Source organism: Phacochoerus africanus, chromosome 14, assembly GCF_016906955.1.
Source record: "Phacochoerus africanus isolate WHEZ1 chromosome 14, ROS_Pafr_v1, whole genome shotgun sequence".
NCBI lineage: Eukaryota > Metazoa > Chordata > Mammalia > Artiodactyla > Suidae > Phacochoerus > Phacochoerus africanus.
The window spans coordinates 3222431-3247534 of record NC_062557.1 but is presented as its reverse complement, the minus strand read 5'-3'; the positions used below and the strand labels follow the sequence as shown (position 1 = coordinate 3247534).

The 25104-nt window shown below is 58.4% G+C and overlaps 1 protein-coding gene across 1 annotated transcript in view; it reads right to left on the bottom strand.

Annotated features, from left to right (window-relative positions):
* Positions 1-564: 564 nt before the first annotated feature.
* The window catches only part of TIMP2 (TIMP metallopeptidase inhibitor 2), a 46613-nt gene continuing 22073 nt past the window's right edge, over positions 565-25104 (bottom strand). The window contains exons 2-5 of the mRNA XM_047759348.1: positions 14208-14308; positions 11991-12099; positions 4999-5123; positions 565-3355 (exon numbers count right to left, since the gene is read on the bottom strand). Of these exons, the coding sequence (XP_047615304.1) occupies positions 3158-3355; positions 4999-5123; positions 11991-12099; positions 14208-14308 (533 nt within the window). The 3' untranslated portion in view covers positions 565-3157. The remainder of the gene's footprint in view (positions 3356-4998; positions 5124-11990; positions 12100-14207; positions 14309-25104) is intronic.

The window sequence follows — 25104 nt, the reverse complement described above, 5'->3', positions numbered from 1 at the left end:
TAAAGTAGCTAGAGATAAGTACTGAAACACTTACAGGTGAACGTGTTTGGCGTCTGGCACCTTCCCTTGCCGATCGGCTCAGGCAGGGTGGCTGCGGGGGAGGATGCAGGCAGAGAGGGAAGACGGTGGGCTCACTGTTCAAGACACAGGATGGACACACAGCTCTGATCTCCCGTGTGCGTGTGCGTGTGCGTGCGCACACGCACGCACCCATCCTACTCCATAACAGAAAGGGAGACGCAGGTGCTGAATGCAGGGGCCCCATCCTGCCGCTTGGCCAACTTAAGAAAAGCACGTTTGTGGAGTTCCCTGGTAGCTCAGGGGGTTGAGGATCCAGTGCTGTCCTGCTGTGGCTGGGGTCTGATCCCTGGCCTGGGAACTTTCACATGCGGTGGTGTAGCCAGAAACACACCAAAACGACAACAGCGAAAGGAAAAGCACGCCTGCTGTTGCCTGCTCCCCGGTCTCATCCCACACAGGTCTCCGAGCCCCCAGGCCCGCACCCTCCCCTGCTCCTAAGCTAGAAAGCGGCTGTCAGACACAAGCACACGGAGAGAGGCAGCGTTCTCGTTGATAATACTGTTTATTGTCCACGGACCGAGCGATCACTCGAGAAGGATACAAGGCATCGGAGACATGCGCTGTCTGCTTGTCGACTTTCAACAACTCTCACGTGTTCCCGGCACAGGGAGGTCTCAGACTTCATATCCCAGCAAAATCACATTGCCCCAAAATTTAAACGACAACAACAACAACGAAGAAATCCAAACAAAAACGAACAAGGTCAACAAAGCTTTAAATTACGGCGGCGAGTCCGATATTTCTGAGTACTCATCAAGCAAAGATTTGGAGAGAACTACGATGTAAACTTGATCTTAAATACTGTGAGCTGCTTGCACGGAAACCAGGAGAGAGGAAGGAAAGGGCAGCGCTTAGGATGTAACATATAAGTTAAACAACGCCAAGTGGAGAGCCTTCTTAGCCTCCCCCTCGATGGCAGTGATTCACCGCGAGGGCATGAGTGGCCTTCCTCGGCGGCCCCCGCATCCTTCGTCCTGACTCTTGTTCTCCTCCTCGGCACGGCTCCAAGCCCCACGTACGTGGATTGACTATAAGGAGGCCACGTTTTGGAACCCACCTACTCACAGATCCTTCGCTTCGTAATAATTGGAACCGAAGAACAAAAGATGGGAGGTGGAAAGGCAACGGGACTCAAGGGACCGAAGGAAAGGTCTGAAGGGGTCCCCATCCGAGGCTGGTGACCACGCCGCGTCCACTCTGGGTCCGATGCTTCCACGAGGCAGAAACCTTTGGGAAGAGAAGGTGCGCGTCTAACCCCTACTGAGAGTCATAAAAACACAGCACAGGAATGATTACAACGGATGCCAGAAACAAACCCAAACATTAAAAAAGATCAGCAGAAACAGGAGTAAATGTTACATATGATAACACCATACAGGAAGCAGACGGGGGGGGGGGGTGTTATATTGATTGGAGGGTCTGGTGTTCTCGTATATACTGGATTCACACGGACTGGTCCATTATGACATCTTATAACTTCCCATCACTGCACAGCATGAAGAGGCCCTCGGAGCGGGCCAGATTTCCCGACTCTGCCCTAGAAAGGGAGTCATCAAAATCTGTGCTGACCAGGTCCCGGTGGGCACGGGGGCTGCACGCCACAGGGGGGGGGTCAGGCGTCTGAAAGGTGCTTTGGGGTCACCGCAGAATAGAGCAGGCTTAGAAGCTGACTTTGGGAGAACTCTGCAGGAGAACCACGCCCAGGCCGACAGACTTCACTTTCACTCTGTGTGTGTGTGTGTGTGTTTGCCTAATATACACCATAAACTCGGAACAGCCGATTTATACACCGCGAGTGGGTGGGAAGAAAAAGGAGATTATCTTTATTGTTATTGAGAAACTTGCACCAGAAAACCATCCTCGGGGGACAGATCTGCTCTCCAGCTCCCTATGAAGGTTCTTAACTGAGTGATCTTTGTGATACAAGAAAGACAAGCCGAGGGGGGGACACCCGAGATTTGGGCTCACGTATCATCTGAGAATTCATCTTTAGAAGAATGAGATATCTCAAAAAGCCGGCCACAGTGTCCCAGAGGGCTGCACCCTACACTGAGCTAACAGCTTCACTCGCAGGAGCCCGCACAGCACAGGGAGGTCACAAACCTCTCAGGGCGCTCTGAGGCGTCCTGGGGGACAGGGCGGCACCCAGCTCCTGATGTCCTCAGGATGTGCAAAGGGCACAGCCAGCTCATGCCACTGGCCACACACAACCCCTGGCAAAGTCTGTTCCTGGGGGTCCCAGGCCAGAAGAGCAGGAGGGAGCTGGAGAGACGGGGGAGCCCAGAGGCTCCGCAATGAACTACAAGGGCAGCCAAGCATCCCCCCCGGACGTCTGCCCCAGAGCAGAACGGTGCAGATTCCCTCAAGGCCTGGGGTGTGTGCTGGGGGCTTGGCTGGGCTGAAGCATGTCGCTGTCATAGTTCTACGAGGCCCGGGAGGGAGGTTCCCACGGAAATTCTGCAGATTAATACAATCGATTGGGGCTCCTTCGAGAACAAGCCCTGGGTCCAGGGCTGCTCCTGGACACACAGAGGTCACGGGTGCTGGGAGTCCGTGGTGGGCACAGGGTACTCACAAGGGGCAGGGACTGCCACCCTAGGGCCAGAGGGGCGGGGGCTGCAGGAACTGAGGGACATGCCCCTCTCGAGAGGAAAAGGACCTGGTAGGCCTGCTACACAGTCTGGCAACGACCCTCAAAAGTTTCTGCAAAAAGCATATTTACGGGCTCTGCCCTGACCAGGCTGGGGGACCCCTGAAGGCTGTCTGTTCAGCGTTTATGACCGTGCCGGGGCGGGCCTGGGAGGCAAGCCCGTGTGTTTTGCCCCTGGCCACACCAAAGGGTGGGAGACCACGCCACAAGGCGCCCAGGGTGGGGGATGGGGTGCAGGACCCACCTCTGCCTCCAGACCCACAAGCACATTGAAAAGGAAAATGGGGGCGGGCGGGAGAATCACACTAATGTAGACCCGCTTGGATGACTGTTTTATTCATGCTGTTTCCAGGGAGGGATGTCGGAGCTGGACCAGTCTGGACTCTCGGAGGCTCTCTGTTGGCCACAGGGGTGCCGGTGGCCTGCTTAGGGGTCCTCGATGTCGAGAAACTCCTGCTTGGGGGGTGCCGCTCCGCGGTACCACGCGCAGGAGCCGTCGCTTCTCTTGATGCAGGCGAAGAACTTGGCCTGGTGCCCGTTGATGTTCTTCTCCGTGACCCAGTCCATCCAGAGGCACTCGTCCGGAGAAGAGATGTAGCAGGGGATCATGGGACAGCGCGTGATCTAGGAGGGGGGGACACGGAGGTGGACTCAGCGGGGCACCGAGGCCACTCAGGGGGGCCTCTCCAGAGCCTGGCGCTGCACCTGGCGAAGGCGGTCCAGGGCAGTGTGCAGAATGAATGACCGCGCTAAGTGCAGCAGGGAGGGAGAGAGCTGGGACTGGAGTGGAACCTGCTCCATCAGCAGCCCTTCCTAAGCCCCACGCTCTCCAAACAGCAGCAGGTAGCCTGCCCAAGGCAGGACCGGCCTGCAGGGGGCACTGTGCACCACCTCTGCTCCCCCAGCTGCTATAGGCGTGCCTCCACTTTGGGCCACCTGGTCTACCTTCTCTGAGCACAACAACAGGGCCTCAGCGGAGCCCCACCCTCCTGGGAGTATAACGTAGTAACGATACAGAGTTCCCTGGTGGTGCAGGGGGTTAAGGACCCGACACGGTCACTGCTGTGGAGCAGGTTTGATTCCTGGCTTGTGAACCCGCACATGCTGTGGGCATAGGCCCCCAAATAATAATAGTAACAAAAACAATAAAGGGTCTTGGATCTCGGGGATAGGGTCAAGGCGAATGAGAAGGACGGTGCCTTGCTTTCAGTCACGCTCAGGCTCAGAGGGCTCGGCAAGGAGCATCCTGGGAAAAGAACCTGGATCCGCAGGAGGGTGAAAACCTCAGGCCTCGTAAAGAGAAAGAAGGAACTTGGGTTTTGTTTTGGGGTTTTTTTGGGCCGTACCCACAGCATATGGAAGTTCGTAGGCCAGGGATTGAATCCAAGCTGCAGCCGTAACCGAGGCCACAGCTGTGGCAGCAGTGGATCCTTAACCCACTGCGCCAGGCCGGGGATCGAACCCACACCACCTCAGACAATGCCAGGTCCTTAACCCACTGCACCACAACAGGAACTCCAGGAATTGTTTCTTGAGTTCATGTGGGGCGCAGAGGCGTTTACTGGACACACATGAAGCTGCAGGTCAGAATTCACACTCTGGACAAGCTAAGGGGTGGGGTGGCAAGGATCTGCCAGGATGGGGAGGGGAGCCGCACAAGCGGTGCCAACCGGACGGCCAAGCCCTGCGGCCCTGCTTGGCCCAGCACCTTCTGGACCCAGACTCACTTCTGGTGACGCAGAAGGGCGCCTGGCACCCAGGAGTGCTGCCTCTGCTGAGAGCGGGGAGCGGGGCGGTGGTGATGGAAGGGTGAGAGGAGCCCGCGGACCAGGGAGACCTCACCCTGGACGTGCTAGCGCCGCGGCAACTGCTTGGCACAACCTCTGGGCTGCTTTTAGGAAGAGAAGCTGGGGCTTTGGGGGCTCTCAACAGAGACCCCATGTTTAATGTGGCCTCATGCACGGAGATGGCTAGTACGCTGGGCCACCCTTTCACCAGGCACACGGGTCTCTGCATGTGCACATTTGTAGAAAAATACTCCTAGGACCACGTTCTGCTCAGTCAACTCCTCCAAGAAGGCTTTCTTCCTAGAAGCCACCGGCCACACGGCCAGAGTCCCCTTACCGCCCAAATGTCCCCTGCCGACATCGCACGGGTGGGCAGGCCACACCCCCAGAGCCCTGCCCTAAGTCAGGAAAGCCAGGGATCAAACCCCGGCAGTCCACCTGGAGGAGGTGATGAGGTGACGCCCAGGAGGAGAGGCTTACCTTGCACTCACAGCCCATCTGGTACCTGTGGTTCAGGCTCTTCTTCTGGGTGGTGCTCAGGGTGTCCCAGGGCACGATGAAGTCACAGAGCGTGATATGCATCTTGCCGTGCCCCTCGGCCTTTCCTGGGGAGACAGGAATCGCCAGGCTCAGGACGCGTTTCGGCTCTTCCTCCGCATCTGCATACGGCTCGGGCGGGGAGGGTCCGTTCCGACAGGACCGTGGGCAATGCCGCATCCCCTCCGAGATCCAGATGCCGAAGCCCCGACTCCCAGCATCGCAGCACGAGACCGTATTTGGAAAGCAGGTCTTTAGGAAACTGAATAAAATGAAGCCAACAGGACTGGTGCCCTCATGAAAGGGAGAGACTGGGACACAGGCGCAGAGGAACGACCACGAGGGGACACAGGGAGAAAGTAGCCGTGTACAAGCCACGAGAGAGACCTCAGAAGACACCAAGCCTGCCAGCGCCTTGATCTTGGACTTCCAGGCTTCAGAGCTGTGACAAAGTGAATTTCTGTCACTTAACCCCCCAGGCTGTTTTGTTACAGCAGCCTGAGCGGACGCATACCTCATGGGTTATTTATTCCGAGTATAAAAAGAAAGCAAGCTCAGGTGTTCCTGTCGTGGCTCAGTGGTAACGAACCCAACTCGTATCCATGAGGACGCAGGTTCGATCCTTAACCTCGCTCAGTGGGTTAAGGATCTGGCATTGCTGTGAGCTGTGGTGTAGGTTGAAGACGCAGCTCGAACCCCGGCATTGCTGTGGCTGTGGTGTAGGCCGGCAGCTATAGCTTGGATTCGACCCTAGTCTGGGAACCTCCATATGCTGTGGGTGTAGCTCTAAAAGGACAAAAAAGAAAAAAAAAGAAAGAAAGGAAGAAAGAAAAAAGCTCACTGTATTACAGTTAGAGAATGTAAGAAATGATTTTTTCACTCCTCTATTTTCATTACCTGGAGCTAACATTTTGATGCGTGTCCTTCCAACATTACTTTATGCACACGTATACAGACACAAAAGGTCATGTATTGTTTCCCTTTTTTTCCACCAAATATTTATTCGTAAGCATTTCTTCTATTTGGCGTGGACCTTATAACCCTGGGTTTTTCATAAAGAGTAAAAACAGAATCTTATATGATTGGAAATCCGCCCCGAATGCCCTACACGGGGGATGCTGAGACACCATCGGTACCTTAGGCTCCTGACTCAGCCCCCTTCCTCCCTTTGCTGACGGATTCTCACTGTGACAGCCCGGGCACTGGCCGCACAGGGAAAAAGACAGGCAATTGTGTTCGGACGGAGGACAGAACCCGACGAGGGCCAGGACGTTGTCTCGAGTCTCGTCCCTCCCGCTACAATGGCGCCTTGTCAAGAGACACAGATGCCCAGCGATGGCACCAGAGCCTGGCAGAGAGCAGCGCACATCCCTGAGAGGCAGACAGGCGCCCCGGGCTATACTTGAGCAGCCCTGCTTCACAGAGCCCCAGGGCATCCGGCCTAATGATCTCAGGCACAGCCCTGGCCACGCACAATCCGCTAATGGAAATGTGGCTCAGGGAAGCAAGGCTGCAGCTCATGGACGGCGCCCCGTCAGGAAGAAAGCGAAAGAGAAGCCTCCGGCCAGGACAGGTGAGCATCGGCGTGCCTGAGGCTGGGAGCAGCGTCCCTTCCGCTGGGCTGGGTGCTGGGTGGGCTGCAGGAAGCACCTGCTGCGAACTCGCCCACTCTGCCTTCTGTTTTAACCATGCCTCTTACCTCGGGGGCTCTATTTTTCCTCGTATCTCTTTGGACTTGCATGGCGTTCCAGGTATAGGAAAAGGATCAAGGAGCAGGATGGCTACTGGAGCATTCATTCTGCTCCGAATAACTAAAAAAAGATGGGTCTGCGGAGTTCCCACTGTGGCACAGTGGGTTAAGAATCTGACTGCAGGAGTTCCCGTCATGGCGCAGTGGTTAACGAATCCGACTAGGAACCATGAGGTTGCGGGTTCGGTCCCTGGCCTTGCTCAGTGGGTTAACGATCCGGCATTGCCGTGAGCTGTGGTGTAGGTTGCAGACGCGGCTCGGATCCCGCGTTGCTGTGGCTCTGGCGTAGGCCGGTGGCTACAGCTCCGATTCGACCCCTAGCCTGGGAACCTCCATATGCCGCGGGAGCGGCCCAAGAAATAGCAACAACAACAACAAAAAAAGACAAAAGACAAAAAAAAAAAAAGAATCTGACTGCAGTGGCTCAGGTTGTTGCGGAAGCACAGGTTTAATCCCTGGCCCGGAACTTCCATATACCTTGGGTGCAATCATTAAAAAAAAAAAAAAAAGCATGTGTCCAGGTGGCCTTAAACCTCAAAAACAGATATATATTTTCCCAAACCTGTAGCCATTTTCTGGGAGTTCCAAACAGACGAGGTGCAAAATGGGCAGATGGCATGTAACTCCTTCCCTTTTCCTCTGCATTTACCACCTGCCTGGTGGCGCCCGGCCCCTCCCTGCCCCGCCCGATAAAAGGTTTCTGATGATGGGGGTTCCCTGGTGGCCTAGTGACCAAGGATGTGGCATTGTCACTGCTGTGGCTTGGAAACTTTCACACGCCACAGGTTCAGCCAAAAAACCCCAAAGAGTTCACCGATGGTGACACCATCAGTTCTAACCATGTGCTTCATTCTTTCTTTCCTCCCTTCCTTCCCTCCTCCCTTTTCAGGGCTGCGCCGGCGGCATATGGAGATTCCCAGGCTAGGGGTCAAATGGAGCTGCAGCTGCCAGCCTGGCCACAGACACAGCCACACCAGATTCGAGCCACACCTTCAACCTGCAGCTTGCAACCTACACCACAGCTTGCAGCAACGCCAGAACTTTAACCCACTGAGAGAGGCCAGGGGTTGAACCCACATCCTCATGGATTCTAGTCAGGTTCTTAACCCCCTGAGCCACAACAGGAACTCCCTTCATTATCTTCTCCTTGCTGTCTTTTTTTCTAACCTTTCACCACCGATTCAAGCTTCTGCAGAGAGCAGGCCAAGGCCAGACCCAGGGGAGAAATGGAAACTGTGTCTTCAGGGGCTCTAGTCACTGGGCTAATGTGAATTTTATTTTATTTTATTTTTATTTATTTTTGTTTTTTGTGTATTCTTACGATTTCTTGGGCCACTCCCGCAGCATATGGAGGGTCCCAGGCTAGGGGTCGAATCGGGAGCTGTAGCCGCCGGCCTACACCACAGCCACAGCAACTCGGGATCCGAGCCGCGTCTGCAACCTACACCACAGCTCAGGGCAACGCCGGATCCTTAACCCACTGAGCAAGGCCAGGGATCGAACCCGCAACCTCATGGTTCCTAGTCGGGTTCGTTAACCACTGAGCCACGACGGGAATGCCTGAATTTTAAGTGTGAAGGACGACGGGTGCAGCATCTCAGAGATGTTAAAAGGAGACTCCTCTCAGTAGAGATAATTAGGCCTTGGCTGGGCATCTGTCTGCCTCGGAAAGAAAGCGGAGTCTTTCTTGGATACAGCAGGACAGGAATGAATTAAAATTTGTAACTGAGGGTTGTCTGTTGTTTTGTTCCTTCTGGAGGAGGAGAGGGCTGCGGAAGAAAATTACAGGGCCCACTCCACAGCAGTTCCTGAACACGGCGTCTCGTGGAGCCCGGCTGAGCACGTGAAGCTGAGTCACCAGCCCAGGGGAGGGGCTGCCCCGCGCGGTGCGGTCACTGACGGGGCTGCAGCCAGGGCCGGCTGCACGGCGTGCCGGGCCCCGCGGTCTGGGGTGAGCTCGTTCTGACTCTGGGAGAGCAGGATGGAGAGTCTGGGCTCCAGAAGGTAAACACCAGATTTCCTCCAGCGCTGGACGAGCCAGGAACACGTCGGCCGAGAGAGGCCCCTCGGCGACGGGGTGAGTCAGCCGCCAGCGGAAGGGCCTTTTACTAACCTCACGCTCCGCGGCCGCTTAGGACACTGAAAAGCACCTCATGTGACTTGTTTGCTTCCAGATGAAACGTGGGTTCGTCTCGGGCGCCAGGCGCACGGCCACCCACTCAGGATGTCTTTGATGGTCTCACGCCTTTATTACAAGCAGAGCTACAGGGTGGACGGGTCATGGGCAGCCTCTGAAAGGGTGCTGCCCTCACCCGCATAAACTGTCTTCTCATTCGGCCTGGGGACAAATCAAGGGGCCAGTGCGGGAGCCGCGCAGGTCACATACATGGGACATGCTAAACAGCCTTTGACAGTGACCATGGGCGGCTGCGCTCGCACAGGGGAAAGAGCCGGGTCGGCAGAAAGTAACTGGAGTCATCGGGCTTCCTGCGTCCGACCCACGGCGCCCCCTCTGGACAAGAAGCCTCTCCCCGTCAGAGAAGGGCTGGGGCACAGCTGACGGTCCTACCGCGTCCCACAAAGGAGAAAAAGCAGCAACTAGCGAAACAATCACACGAGGCCGCCACGCAGAACCGCTGGCCTCCACCTTTGTCCTGGACCCGTTTCCTCTGGGGTGAGGGCACAGGGATGGGACACTCAGCAGGGACACTGCATGCTGGGCTCCTGACTGCTGGACATAAGCCACCGCCCTCACCTGCGCTGGGATGCAGCCAAAGGGCTAGGGCTGTGGTCTGGCCTGCCCGTGCCACGGAATAAAGGCAGTGCCACACTCCTCCAGGTCTCCGGACGAGAGGCAGCTCTGACCGACCGCAAAGGGTCCCAGGAGATGAAATAACGCCCAGAGGCTACCTGTGTGCAGGGGGCGATCCCCTTGGCTGCTGCGGCTCAGCCCTCCTGAGACTGTGCAGCGGGCTAGCTGGCACCTCTGGAACAAAGGATCTGCCTCTGACCCAGAGCAGGGAGGGTTCTCACCCCTGGCTGCACACTGGTCTCTCCAGGGGAGCTTTACCAATGCTGAAGCCTGGGCCCCATCCCTCAAGACTCTGCTCGAGTTGATCTAGGGTGCTGCCTGGGCATCGGGATTTCTGCCACCTCCCCGTGATATTCCAATGAGCTGTGCAGGGTAGGCGTTGGGACAGTGGGACTTTTACACCTGGACGGGTGACCGAAGAAGCCAAGCGCGACAGACCCGGGCGTCAGGCCCCCCAGGGTCTAAATTCTGGCCACACCACAGCACCACTCACTTGCCGGCAGTGTGATGCCAGCAGGGCTGTGCTGAGAACAACGCCTAACCACCAGCTCTTCTGGGAGGAAAAGCTCCGGTGTGTAGCATCTGCCGAATTCTATGGTGTGAATACTCCCACCCTGGCCAATTTCAAGCTACCGACACCGACATCAACCCCAACAGAACAATCGGCTTGAAAGTAGAAGCGGGTTCGCGCCAGACCTGGGCACACGGCTCCATCTCTCGCCTCCTCAGTTTTCCTCATCTATAAAATGGGGGGTCACAATCAGGGGTGGTGAGGATTAAACAGAACCCACATGAAACACATTTGGAGAACAACGGTGCCAGGAAAGCTGCACTCCTATTGCTAGGAGCTGCGAGGTGGTGAAGCCTGATGTGGGAGCATTTAAGACAGAGCCTCCGCACGGGCAAGGATTCCACTGGGTGTGTCTGGCAGCAGGTGGTGGCCCGGACACGGTCACTTCCCCCCCAGGAGCTGCCCGGTGACGGGGTGCAGGCTCTCCCTCCTTGAGGAAGCGCTTCGGCAGCTCTGCAGTTTGGCCAGGCAGCCCCTAGAGGGCAGTGTGAGGAGACCCAGCAGGACAGCCGAGGCTCTCCCTGAAAAGGGTGCTACAGTCCAGCACAAAAAAGGGACACAGGAAACTAGAAGCTGTTGATTTGTTGGGGCCATCCGGTCCCTGCACCGTGGGAGGCTGTGTCTCCACCTGTGCATGTCCCAGGCAGGTCAGCTCTCAGCTTTGTGACGGTGTCCTTGTCCCTTTTCTCCCCACTTGGTATTATTGTTTCTGTTATAGAAACAGTAGATGCTGCAAACGCGAAACGGTGCCGCTGCTTTGAAAGACAGCCCGGTATTTCCTCAAACGGTCAAACACAGGGTCACCTGCAATTCCACTCCTAGGCATCTACTCAAGAGAGATGAAAACACACGTCCAGGCAAAAGCTTGCACATGTGTTCAGAGCAGCACTGTTCCCGGCAGCCAAAAGGTGGGAACAACCCCAACAAAATGCTGAATGGATAGACAAAAATCCATCCAACGGAGTATTAGCCACACAAAGCAGTGAAGTTCTGATACACGTCACAACATGGATGAAACATTACAACTTTTAAAACATTACGCTGAAAGAAGCCAGCCACCAAGGACCATATATTACCTGATTCCATGCATAAGAAAGCTCCGAGTAAAGAATGATACAGAGATAGGAAGATTAGTGGTTGCTGAGAGCTGGGGGTAGGAGGCGACTGCGGGGTTAGGAAGGTAATAGCTAACGGTACAGGGTTTCTTTTTGACTCTGGTGATGCCTGCGCACCTCTGTACAGAGACCGTCATGGCACAGGGGAGACAAATCTGACCAGTACCCCTGAGGACGCAGGTTCGATCCCTGGCCTCCCTCAGTGGGTTAAGGATCCAGCGTTGCTGTGAGCTGTGGTGTAGGTCGCAGACACGGCTAGACACGGCTCGGATCTGGTATTGCTGTGGCTGTGGCATAGGCTGGCAGCTCCAGCTTTGATTTGACCCCTCGCCAGGGAACTTCCATATGCCACGGGTGTGGCCCTAAAAAGACAACAACAAAAAAAAAGGCAGGCAAGCAAGGCAAGCAAGGCTCACAGGCCTAGAGCCTTGAATTATACATTTTAAGTGGGGGCGTTGTATGCTGTGTGAATTACAGCTCAATAACACTGTTAAAAAAATAGATGCTCCAGGAGCTCCCGTCAGGGCTCAGTGGAAATGAACCTGACTAGCATCCGCGAGGACACAGGTTCCAGGAATTCTCTGATGGGAAAAGGCAGGGAATCCCCGAGACGCCACCCCTCCCCGTCTGCCAGGGGCTCCACCCCACCTCCGCGCCCCGACGCCCCACCCGCATCCTCCTCCTCACCTGCGATGAGATACTCCTTCTTTCCTCCGATGTCCAGCGAGACGCCGCACACCGCGGAGGAGGGGGCCGTGTAGATAAACTCTATGTCCTTGTCAGGTCCCTTGAACATCTGGAAAGAGGAAGAGGAGGGCTGTAGGCAAAGATGGACGGCACGGTCCCACCCCGACCCAGCGGCCCTGCAGAAAAGGGGGCAGGATGTCCCCGTGACGCAGAGTGGACAATGACCACCCCCCTATGCACAGGACTCTCTGAGCCGCTCGGATTCACTGCTTAGTGTGGCAGCTGTCACCAGGCTGGGCGTGACATTGTCACCTGGAGGGACGCAGCTCAGGCAACACGTCTGCTCTCCCTACGCTGCTGAGGTCATCTCAGCATCCCTGGGGGCGGGGGAGGGGGGGCTGTGTACCTGTGAGGACCGCCGCGTTTGTCTGCTTCCAGGAATTCTGGTCAAGCACTGGCGTCCTGACGGGGACCGGGGACCAGAGCACAGAGGCGCCCCTCCCGGGAGGATGTAACGCCTGGGCAGGTGGAGTCTGACTTTTCAATTCCTGATTTCCCTACGGCCCTCTGCCAACAGCCCTGCTGCCCGGGTGAGGGGTGCACTGTCCTGGGGCCAGGGCAGGAAGTGAGGAAGCCATGGCGGCGTGCCCCTACCGCCCCACCCGGGACAGTGGGGGTGGGGGGTGATGGAAAGGGACCCCCCCACCCCCCAGGACCACACAGCAGACTCCACGGGCTCTGAGATGCCACACCAACACATCAGGACTCCTGCTGTGGCGCAACCAAGGCTAACAGTGTCATTTGTTTGGGGGGCAACATTTCAATAAGAAACCCAGTTAATGAACCCAACTAGCATCCATGAGGACATGGGTTCGATCCCTGGCCTCACTCAGTGGGTTGAGGATCCAGCGTGGCCATGAGCTGTGATGTGGGTCACAGACGCGGCTCGGATCCTGCGATCCCGCGTTGCCGTGGCTGTGGTGTAGGCCAGCAGCTACAGCTCCAATTCGACCCCTAGCCTGGGAACCTCCATATGCCATATGCCGCAGGTTCGGCCCTAAAAGACAAAAAAAAAAAAAAAAAAAAAGAAAGACAAAAAAAGAAACCCAAACGGATCCGGCTCATCCTCACGTCATGATGAACCAGCTTTGCCGCACTCCGACCCAAGAGCACAGCAAAAAAAAGTTCACCAAAGGGCTCAGCCTGCTTCCTTCTTGGCGTCAACACCTGCCTTTTCACGGCCCCTCAACGCGTCGCAGGAGAAGAGACCTGTCTTCCCCGCTTCAGAGAGATTTAGGCACCGAGAGACCGGGTCACCCTTGAAGGGACACAGAGGCGATGACCGAGCATTTTGTGGACCTTCTGGTAACATTCATTTGCTACTTTTTATTTTTGTAGCAAAATGAAATATGGATGGCCACAACTACGAATCAGGTCAAAAACCGTCCCTGCAGCTGGAGCCTAGAACTTTCTTCCCTCTCGTAGATCAAGTTAGTTCCTGTCAACGACGACGAGGACAGGCCTCCACCAGCGCGGGTCCCGTCCTCCCGCCCTCCCTCCCAAACCCGGGCTCCTGGCCACCCCCTCCTCTCCGTCCGCAGCCCCCAACGCCTGCCCCGACCCTCCCCGACCCGGGGAAGCACCTTCTCCACCACCGGCCAGGCTGCTGCGTCCACCTCTTCCCCAGATGCTGCCCCGGCACCCCTGTCCACAGGCCTCCTCTCTCCAAACCCACTCCACCCCCCAGAAGGCAAAGCGACCGGGTCTGACTGGCGCCCACCCGCAGTTTGGGGGAGTCAGTTCCACTGCCCTCTCGCCGGTCGTGGGCCGAGTCTCCACTGCCTTCGAACCCAAGGAGACGTGGAGAGGCACTGGTGGAACGTTCCAGACGCTGTGAACTTGGTAACTGAACGCTGAGGCTCTGCCACTGATTCACAGCAGAGTGAAGATAACACTTTTCTCAAAAAACCTGGCTGATGGGAACAAGCCCTGTCCACACAGCATCTCAGGCCCTTAGAGATGAAGGAAGATCAGATCCACTTGAGGCTTGACACCCCTGCTGTCTGCCCCACTCGTGGCTGGACCGTGTTCCATGGACCCAGTGGCGTGTGGCGGTGCTGGGCCACCTCTGCCTGGTCCCTGGCCTCCCGGAGGCCTCCTGGCTCCCAAATCACCCGCAGCTCCGCCCAAAGCCACCTGGACGGTGGGTCACGTTACCTTTATCTGCTTGATCTCGTACTGGATCCGTTTGATGGGGTTGCCATAGATGTCATTTCCAGAGTCCACCTCCTTCTCGCTGACTGCCTTGGCCCTAATCACTGTGAAACAAAGACACGGCAGTGAGCTGGGTTCCAGAGAGGCCGGCCTGGGGCTGGGGAGAAGCGGGGGCAGCAGGGGGTGGGAGGCGAGAGGCGGGATGCCCCAGCCCGGGCACGGGCGGACCCATCCACTGAGATGCAGAGGCCGGGGGACCGGCAGCGAGGCCAGAACCCTCTGCTGTCAGGGCCCAGACGGGGGCTGCTGAGGCCGTCCCGGGTTTGAACCAAGCTCGCTGCTGAGGGCAGGCTTGGGTCCTTCGGGGCTTTTCTTCTTTCTCTCCAATGTGTATGGAGCGGTCACTGGGGAAGCAGATAAGCGAGCTGACCGCCCTGCAATCCCAATCCCGCGGTTAAGGACGTCGAGTCCCCCTGATCCCCACCCCCAGCGCCCACTGGGCTTTTTCAGGCTGAAGGCAGCGGGGGAGTTACCCTCCTACAAGAGGGGGTCTCACATCTAAAAGGTCTACCCGGCCTGCCTCCTGATCTGTCCAAATCGTGTCCCTGAGGACACACCCTGTGGACCCTTTGTAACGCCACACGTCGTCAGGGGCTCGGCAGAGGAAGGCGCGGGGCATCGGATGGGGGGAAGCCGTCCAAGGACACCGCCAGCCAACGGCAGGGCGGGGAGGGGGGCGCAGAGGCCTTGGAAAGAGGACAAGCCGAAAGAAGCACGATCCCAGACCTTGACATGAGGTGAAGGAAAGGGAAAGAAGTCAGGCTGGGAAGGTTCCGGAATGGTCCCCGAGGCCTGAGGCTGCTCGCGGGCCGTGCGCCCAGGGCTTCCTGCTGGCAATTAAGCTGGGACTCCGCTCCACCCCGTGACCTGCGGTTGCGAACCAGCCATCCAGGCTGTCACCAGGGCAGCACCCTCCCTTTTTCCATTTCAAGGCTTATCAGCTGGTGGCATGGCCTGTTTTAATGGCTTTAAAAGCTTTGTCCTCCAAGATTCAGCAGTTCAGGGTCCAGCTAGAAGAGTATCACGTGAGTGCGGGTGTGAGCAAAATAGAGAAATAAGAAGCAGACAGCCGCTGGCCGGAGGAGCCTCCCTCCTCCACCCCCCAGGGGGCAGCTCAAATCAGAGCTCCTGGCTGGCCTTCCCCAGAGGGCAAGGGGGCCCGGGCACGAGGCTCCCCACCTGCACCCATCCCCTGGACCCCAAGATGGCCTCTGGACCCCAACCTGGCCCCAGAGCCTCACACCACAGCCCCAGCGCCCCACCCAGGCCCAAACCCATCCTATTTCTTCTTCTGTCGGAGCTGAGTCATGACAGGCCGAGGCCGCAGGTTCCTGTTTCCCAGGCTGAGCCAGGCCCCGAGCGACAAAGCCACAACTAGGAAATGCCAGCTGGTGGACCACCCCAGAACAGAGGGCCTTGCCCCAGGTAGGTCAACCTGTTCCCAGCCTCTCTCCCCACCCCCCATCTCCCCACCCCCCATCTCCCCCACACGTTATCTTTTCATGGTCACGTCCCTTCCAGCTCAGACATCGTCCCTAGCAGCCCACTGACCTTGTCTAGAACACAAGACCCTTTGCAACCTGGCACCAGCCAGTGACTTTTTCAGCTGCCCTGGTGCCTGCCCCACGCGCTCTTGCTGTTCTGCCCAGTCCATAATCCTCCCTGAACCTGCCCAAAGGTGTCCATACCCCTAGGCAGGCAAGCTTCTTCCGACTTGAATGTCACCTCCCCCTCTCTGCCTAGAGAACTTCTATTCATCCTTCAAGACCCAGCTGAAACAGCCCTTCCCTATCTTCCCTCTGGGAAATCCTGCCCCGCCGCTGCAGCCCTCAGTATATTCCGCACTTCTGGCCCATTCCGCTGTAAACAGCTGCACCTTGTGTGCTCAGGGCCCTGGGAACTTCTAACAGGCAGAAGCTACGTTCTCAGCACAGAAGAGTTGGTGCTCACTGTTTGCTGAGCTGAACCTGAGCTACCCGGATGGCAGCACAGGTGAGGTTGGTCTTTGGCCCCTCTTACGACCTACCTGATCTGTACCTCGTTGCAGTGCTGCACAAAAAGTGTTTCTGCAAATCAGTAAACATCAGAATAGCCCCGTCATAAGTCAGCTCTTCACAGTGTGGACTCAGCTCAAGCTCTCCAACGAAGCAGTAACTCCAAAGAGAAAACCGTTCTGGAAGCAGCAACGCTGCCAGATTTTACTACAAGACACCCAATTCTGCATTCTTTTGGGGACTTTTTTTTTTCCCCTGTCTTTTTGCCTTTCCTAGGGCCGCTCCCGCGGCATAGGTTCCCGAGGCATATGGAGGGGGTCGAATCGGAGCTGTCGCCACCGGCCTACGCAGAGCCACAGCAACGCGGGATCCGAGCCGCGTCTGCAACCTACACCACAGCTCCCGGCAACGCCGGATCCTTAACAGACTGAGCAAAGCCAGGGACTGAACCCTCAACCTCATGGTTCCTAGTTGGATTCGTTAACCACTGCGCCACGACGGGAACCCCTCTTTTGGGGACTTTTTGGCACTGCTTTTCAGAGGGCCAGCACTCTGCACAACATTACCGTGTAACAGGCGCTCGATAAACACACTGCTGGTCTCAGAAAAGCAGCAAACACCGCCCCCAAACAGCCACGTCTCCATTCCGTTCCCCGCATTAAGGTCCAGCTATAAAGGCTGCTGAGGCTCCCAGGCAGTCCGGGTCCTTATTCCGAGGGGAGCATGAGGGCTGCATCCTGCTGGAGCCCCTCCCCGCTGTGGGTCTCAGGGAAGTTCATGGGATTCAGCTGCTCACGTCTGAAGTGGAGACACCCGGCCAGTACCTGCCCCGCGTCGGGGTGTGGGGGGATTAAGAGGCTGGGACATGTGACATGCAGTTTCTGGTTCACCACGCACATGAGCTCAGGGCAGAACAAAAGGAGAAGGGTGGGGCGAATTCTCCCACTCCTCAAGGCAAGGCCTTAGGAAGCTGCCCCACGTCCACCGCTCAGGCCCAGAGAGCCCATCCCAGGCAGCATGGATCCCGGGTCCGAGTCCGACGCGAGTGCTTGGGGCTACAGACCACACGCTTGCCAGGACAGAAGAGACTGGTGGAATCCAGGGTCCAGAGTTAAGACGAGAAGGTTCCCTGGCCCCTGGGCTCCCAGCTGCCTACAGGGGAGTGGGGGATGGGGTGGGGGAGACTCTCCAGCTGGGCTCGTCCACACAGGACAGGCGTTCAGATTCTTTGGGGGGTCTCTGAACTCTGGGAAGGAACCTCAACGTTTTACAAAATGAGACAGAATGTGAAGGAAGAAGTGAGAAGACAGAAAAGAAGGACCAGTCCTATGGAAACCTTCCCCAAAGCGTCCCCCTCCTCCAGCCTTGGAGGTGCTGTCCACACACCTGTCCGCGTGGGTGGGAGGGAGCCGCTCTGCTGACCGGGAAGCGGGGAGGGGGCAGCAGCAAAGGAATTCATCACAGCCAATGGATCCCACGGGCAAGCGACAGAGAGGAGACAGGTGCGGGGGGGCCCCCACGAGGGAGGGCGGGAGGGAGGGAGCGCCAGGGCAGCATCGCAGTGGAGCCCAGCCGGCTCCGCATCCTGACCCTCAGCTTTCTGCCCGGCACAACCTGAGTGGGGACTGCCTGCCAGGCCGAGCTCAGCGCTCCAAATGGGGCCGCCTTTCAAGTTCAAACCCTCCTGGGCCCCTCCTGTTGCCCAAAGGTGGAGAGGGACAAGGGGTGGAGGGCCTTCAGAAACAGAGCCTGAAGCCTCCAAGGAGCACCCAACCTGGGCAAGACAGACGACGGACAGGAAAACGGAGACACACACTGTTTCCCAGCGCCAGCGGCGGGCAGAGGAGGCGGCAAGCAGAGGTCTCCAGAAATGCATGTCCTGCTCCCGGCACGATGGGCCTCAGCCCCAGCTCCTTGCTGGAGGCCACTGGACTGGGCTGCCAGAGTTCCCGCTGTGGTGCAATGGGATGGCGGGTCTCAGGAGCACTAGGCCACAGGTTTGATCCCCGGCCCAGCATGTCACAGTGGGTTGAGCATCTGGCATTGCCGCAACTGCGGCTTAGGTTGCAACTGCAGCTCGGATCTGTTTCCTGGCCTGGAAACTCCATATGTGGGGAGGCCAAAAAAAAAAAAAAAAAGGACAGGGCTGGGAAGAAGAGACCCAAAGAATCCAGGAAGAAATTAAACTCGAGACCTGGGCTCGTGTGTAGCAACAGCCCAACATGCTGGGCCTGGTGTCTGGTCCTGGGGTGGGGGGTTGGCCCGAGTCCCGTCCACCCCCACGAGTGGGCAGCCCTGCTCCACCACCCCGCCCCTCGGGAACCAGAGGCGACAGAGGGAGGGAGAGTCTGTAGAAAGATGCCTGTTGTAACCACTTGGCACCCAAAAAATGACGGCCTCTCCCTGGGCCGCTCAGATTTTGTTTTTTCTCCCTTCTTTTCTGCCGTTAACGCGACATCTGGGTTTGAGATCCAGGGTGATACACTGGCTGATGAATTCACCGCCAGATGTTGGCTACTGGAACGTACAACCATGGACTTAATTCAAAGCACACGCAACCGCAGGGCCCCCGCCCCCGCCCCCCAGGCTGTGGACACCACACGACGTCGATGTCACTTCCCCTGCTCGGAGCCTGCAAAAACAACCCTCGGTCCGCCCAGCCAGATCTGGGATGGAAAAGAACGGGGTGGGTGGAAAGTCGAGGTCGTGGCCGATGAGCCAAGGAACACAGGCTGCGTTCAGACCCGGAGCGATGACGACAGCCCAGCAGAGCCCGAGGACCGCACCTCCGTCCCGGGGGGGGTGGGGGCCTGCAGGAGACCTCGGGGGTCGCAGGCACACGCCGAGGCCGAGGTCAGGGCCGGGGCTGGCCGGGAGGAGCAGCACACGCACCAGCCCAGGCGGACTCAAGCCCGTCTCCCACACCCCACCGACCCCGGAGCCCACCTGCGCCTGCGGGCTTTACGGGGGAAGCAATGGGGAGAAAGCGAGCCAAGCGTGGCGTCTACGGGGGGAGCCAGGCCCTGAAAGAGACCGCCTCTCACAGTGAAATAAACTGGCCACCTGCCATGGCCCAGCTGCTCTCTGGAGGAGTCCCATAGCCGCGTGTATGAACACAGCTAAGGGACCTTCCCCGACGGGGCCACTTGGAGCTCGGTAAACCCGCAGCCATCAGGACTCCGACTTCCAGACGCTCCAGGCCTCTTCCCCAGCCCTCGGGGTCCGCTCGGGCAGAGCTCCTAGCTTCGGGACAATCACAGGTCTGCCTGGAGGAGGCGTGGGAATCCTCAGGACTTGGAAAAACATCCATCTAAATACAAGGTCAAAAGCTGGCCCCGAACCATCTGAGTCTTACGTGTATGCCCTGACTCAGGCTGGCAAGGCTGGCTCGGTGTCACCAGAGGCCACTGTCCCCTCCCAGCCCAGCCCAGGAGCAGCCTCCAGCTCAGATCCGGGAGGGCTGCCCAGGGAGAGGGCCATCAGCAGGGACTGTGCCACCCGCTCTTCAATCTTGTGCACGTCCCTGGGAAAGTACCTAGTCCCTTTAGGGGACAAGATCCCAGAGTCACTCACTGCGGGGGAGGGCTTGGGGGACCTCTGACGGGCCAGCACATTTGCCAAAGACTCTCCTGGCCCCATTCAAGAATTGTGGGGGCGCTCTGCCTGCAGCGGGAGCCCCATTTGAGAGCAGTAGCCCCCATACAGTTATGGGGGGGCAGCCCCAGAGGCGCACTGGCAGGGCTCAGATGCAAAGGAGATTACTGCAGCCTGAGCTGCAAACGTCCTCGAAGGCCCCTGGGTCCATTTCCTTGTCTCTGGGAGGAATTACACACCAACCAATCATTTCAGAAGAATTAAAAATTAACAACTTTGTCGCAGAGGAAACCCAGCCCCCCCACCCTCCAGGTGTGCTCTGTTCCGCTGGGGTAATGTGGGGAGGGCTGGAGGTTTCCACACTTTTGTCCGCACTTTCTGGAGAAAGGGGTGCCACAGGTGTAGACAAGTACGCCTTCAAATCTCAGAGCAACCCAAGTCCTCGCTTAATGCCTGCAGCTACATCCCGAGGCTGCTGCTAGGGATGAGGGTCTCTTGTCCCTTTCCGGTGGACACAGTGACACTATGGCTGGGTGACCTGGCCGAGGCCGCTACCCTTGGAATTTTTTTAGGGCTGCACCGACGGCACATGGAGATTCCCAGACTAGGAGTCAAATCGGAGCTGTAGCCGCCAGCCTACACCACAGCCAGAGCAACGCCGGATCCGAGCTGCATCTGCGACCTATGCCACAGCTCACAGCAATGCCGTATCCTTAACCCCCTGAGTGAGACCAGGGATCGACCCCACATCCTCAGGGACATTAACCACTGAGCCACCACGGGAAGTCCTCTCCTTTGAATTCTGGTGAAGTTGTCCCAAGTCCCGGTTGAGGATGGACTATGGTGCCTCCACCCCAGACACCATGAACCCAAGTTTGGAGTCAGGAAAGCAAGGGGCGTCCCGTTTCCTGCGTCTACACCCCAGACACACAGCCTGCGCTCTGCCCTATAAAAGCTGTAAGGAAATGACTGTATTTTTCAGAGCCTGGTCCCGGACGACTGGGGCACTCCTATCTGCCTGCATGTGACTCAGTCAGCTCAGAGGGCTGCGGGGAGCACGGTCAGACACGACTTTTGCAAGGGGGCTGCGTCTGCCTCTTTGGGGGTGAGAGGGAGACCTCACCAGCTAGAGGGGCAGGGGGTGCATGAGCGGTGATTTGGAAACGGGTTGTGGGAGCTCCCTGGTAGTCTAGTGGTTAGGACTCAGTGCTTTCACCACTGGGGCCCGGGTTCAACCCCTGGTCTGGGAACTGAGATTTCACATCAAGTCGCTGCACTGCAGCCAAAAAGGGGGGTGGGCCGTGGTCACACGGCCTGTAGACCGCACTGTCGCCCCAAGTTTCCGGGCCACGCCCCTCCCTGCCGAACTGCACGTGGGAATGGGTTTGGCTGAGCAGCCTGGGAGATGTCACAAGGAATGCATGGCGTCATCGCTGGCCTGGTGCCCGGGAGGCCGAGGGAGCACCCAGCCCCACCTGGCCCTCTGGCCTCACTGTCCACCCAGCCCTCCCCTTCCCAGCTGCCCCATAGTGGACACCCTCGGGGGTAGTCCCCAGGCTCCCCGCTCTGCTGTCCCTGGCCTCAAGGCCAGGCCCCTTTCGGTCAGGGGCGGAGCAGACCTCCAAGCTCTCCGCTTTCAGGGAAATGAAGTAATTAAAAACAGCCCCGTGATGCCGCAGCAAACCGAGGGCTTCTTCCGTCCTTCAGCAGCTGGGAGAGAGCAGACCCACCCCCCAGGTCCCCCAAACCTCCCCAACCCCAGGAGCCAAGAGATGTCCGGAGCAGGGCTGTACTGTCCAGAGTGAGGGCAAGACTTGGCCACTGCGACTCAGGCCAGGCTCAAAAATGCCTGGAATGACAACTGCTCAGAGCAGAAGTGTTTTTTAGGGAGCTGGGGGTGGGGCGGGGAGGGTGACGGGTGCAGGGCAGATGACAGGAAACAGCAGCGCAGCTCCCGCCCTGGGCCACGCTGCCCACGAGCCCGGTACCTGGGGATCTGCCAGGCCCGCCCAGCACTGTGCAAGATTCTAGCACATACACGTGAGCTGCTGTCCACTGGATGCCCCGTCTCCATGGAGACCGGCTCTCCCATCTCCATTTCCTGGCCGTTTGCTTCGGCTCCCTCGGGAGCAGGAGGGCGCTGTCTCTAAGCCGCCTGGCAGCGCAGAGAGGGGCTGCAGCTGTGCAGCTCCCACGCTGCCTCCCGAGCCCCCAGGACCCCTGCCCCACACCCAGCCACCCTCCCTCCCTTCTCCCCGCAGGCCCAGTGGGATCTCATGCCAGAGGCCTTGGTCACGGTCTTCTGAAGCCATGGGCTCGGGCCCTTCCCATTCACGTGCTGCTGAATCATTTGAAAAAAATGCATCCCGCTCCTGGGAGGATTTGCTGAGAACAGTGCGGCTTTGTGGAGGGAGCTGCTGCTCGGCACTTTCTCCGCCAAGACTCCGAGGAGGAGCCAAGCCCTGCCTGCAAACCCCGAGCCTGCAGCCTGGAGCCCAGAGCCCGGAGCGGGGGGCAGGAGCAGGGCCAGGGGCAGGGGGAGCCGGGAGAGACACAGACAGGACCTCCAGCCGCCCTGAGACCCCCTCCCCGCCCACAGGCTGAGGACGGGCTACCGGCTCAGAGGCCAAGGGCTCCTGTCCTCCCGCTGCTGCTGGGGGGCTGGGACCTGGGCCAGCTCTCCCTGTCCAGGCTGAGGAGCACATGCTGGGGGGGGGGGTGGCTCAGGCCCCGTCCGCAGGGACATGCAGTAGCAGTGGCCCTGGCGTGGGACGCTGAGGCCCGGGGCCCGTGGGCTGACCCCCAACCCACAGCATTTCTCAGGAGACAGAGTCGGGATGGAAAGGCTGGAAGCCACGACCCACATGCCCAGCTTCCAAGGTGGGGGGAAGCTGGGAGGGCAGGCTGGGGGGCCCACCGCTCAGTTAGTCCCTGGACCTGCCTTGATAGTATGACCCCGGTGGCAGCGTGGGGGTGGGGTGGGGGGTGCAGTCGACCCAGGCTCCGTCCCCAGCCTGGGACGCAGGTGGGCTGTGCCATCAACAACTCTCCAGCATGACACCAAGTGGGGGGACAAGAAGCCACCCAGAGCTTGCGGGGGCCATTGTCACTCACTGGCAGAGGGGCCCCTGCCCGCCCCCCAACAACTTTAAAAACCTGTCTTCCCCTTCTTTTATGTATCCGATGTTCTCACACACACACTAGGACCTCACAACTGGCTGGGCGGGGGAGGGGACAGGCGTGATGGCCCTCGGGGCACATGTGGAACACGGGATCGCATGCATCCAGAACCAGTGATGGCCACTGGCGCAGGCCGGGCAGAAGCGGCCCCTGCTGCTATGGCCCCGGCCCTGGTCACACCTGGCCAGCCTGTGCCTGCCTGAGCACGGTGGACCTGTCACCAGTGCTGGTGCCTTTCCCCCCGCAGACCCCGGGGGCAAACAGGGGCCTGCCCCCAGTGGGCCCAGGGCTCATAGGCGGGGCTGAAGGGAAGTAGTGGCCGGGCGATGCAGAGTGAAACAGCAACAGGGGCAAAAGCACAAAACCAGGGGAAAATTCGAGAATTGTCCCTGGGCAAGGGAGCACCCCGGGCGCCCCTGTGGCCTTGTGCGGGACAGGTGGGGAAGGGCAGGGTCTCGCCCTGCTGCCAGGGGACGGTGTGGGAGTGGCCATCCGGGCAGAGATGAGTCACCCTCCACCCCAGCTCACCGCCCCTCCCCCACACCTACTCTGAGCGCCAGGGGGGCCAAGAAGGGACGGTCCTTGCCCAGAACACACAGGGCCACAAACACGACCTTCGAAAGTGGAAACAAAAACAACACTCTCAGAGGCAGGCTTGTCTGTCCCTTCATCAGCCTGGCTTTCAGGCCGAGGCGGGAAGCCCTCATCCATCACTCAGGGTCGGGGTCCCCTCGTGGCCACAGCTAAAGCCTGGTGACCCTGCAGCACCCCCTCCACCCTCTCAGGCCGGGTGCTCCCTCTGCTACAGCAGGAGTTCCTGCTGAGCACCCACGCCAAGGGCTGGGACCCTTCCCTGCAGAGAACCCTCACCCGGCCTGGGGGTGACAGAGCACTCCTGGCCCCAGGACTTTTTTGCTTTTGTTTGTTTTTTAGGGCCACACCCACAGCATATGGAGATTCCCAGGCTAGGGGTCGAATCAGAGCTACAGCTGTCGGCCTCCACCAGAGCCACAGCAACGCAGGATCTGAGCCGCGTCTGCGACCTACACCACAGCTCATGGCAATGCCAGCTCCCTAACCCACTGAGCAAGGCCAGGGACGGAACCTGTGTCCTCATGGATGCTAGCCAGATTCGTTAACTGCTGAGCCACGATGGGACCTCCCCCCCCAGGACTTTTTTTGATGGAAAAGCCAGACAGCAGACACCTGCAGCAGGGAGACGGAGACGGTGTGAGGTTCCTGCCCTGAGCTACTGATTGCAAAACAAGACCAAGAAAACCTGGGGGATGTCGTCGCACCCCCACAAACGGGCTTGTTTGGGGGGTGTGGTCTGGATGTGCGGGACCTGTGTCCAGCAGCCACTCCACCCTTCATCAGCACCCTTCCATCACTGCCTGCCACCCAGGCCACCTGTCATCTGCACCAGAGAGTGTGCTACGGTTCCCACGTGTGTTCGCTGCTCACCTCCAGCCAGGGCAGCAGTGCCTGCCGCTCAGTACTTGCAAAGGAAAAAGAGTATAATATCAGCTCAACATTTTCCAGGACCAAAAAAAACAAAAAACAAAAAACCAGAAATGGGAAGAAAGGGAGGATTGGCGTTCCCAGCCCACATCCGAACTGTCGTGCGGCCAGAGCACCTCCGGACGCACAGCCTCTGACCCCCACACGTCAGGGGCATGCTCCTCCTTTTGGGAACAGGCACGAAACAGAAGCGGCGACAGAAGCGAGGCTCGGGGAGTCACCTGACAGTGACAGGGATGGAGCAGGCACAGCAGGTGGAGACGTCCCAATGACGGATCACAGCTAGAGAGGGAAACCTGGGGGACCCTGGGAGTCCGCTGTAAGTGGACAGGTTGCTCAAAAGAGCCATCAGCACAACGCAGGCTTGCCAGACTAGTGGAAGTGCGAGCACGGCCTCAGGTCGCCGGGTGGGGATGGGACGAGGCCTGCATCCAGGTCCAGTCCAAGGGCAGGAGTTTGAGGACCGCCCTTCTGCTGGTCTGCACACACACCTTCTGGATACCAAGGCGGAGCCACTACTCCCAGAAAGGAAGAGGCGGGCTTTTCCCACG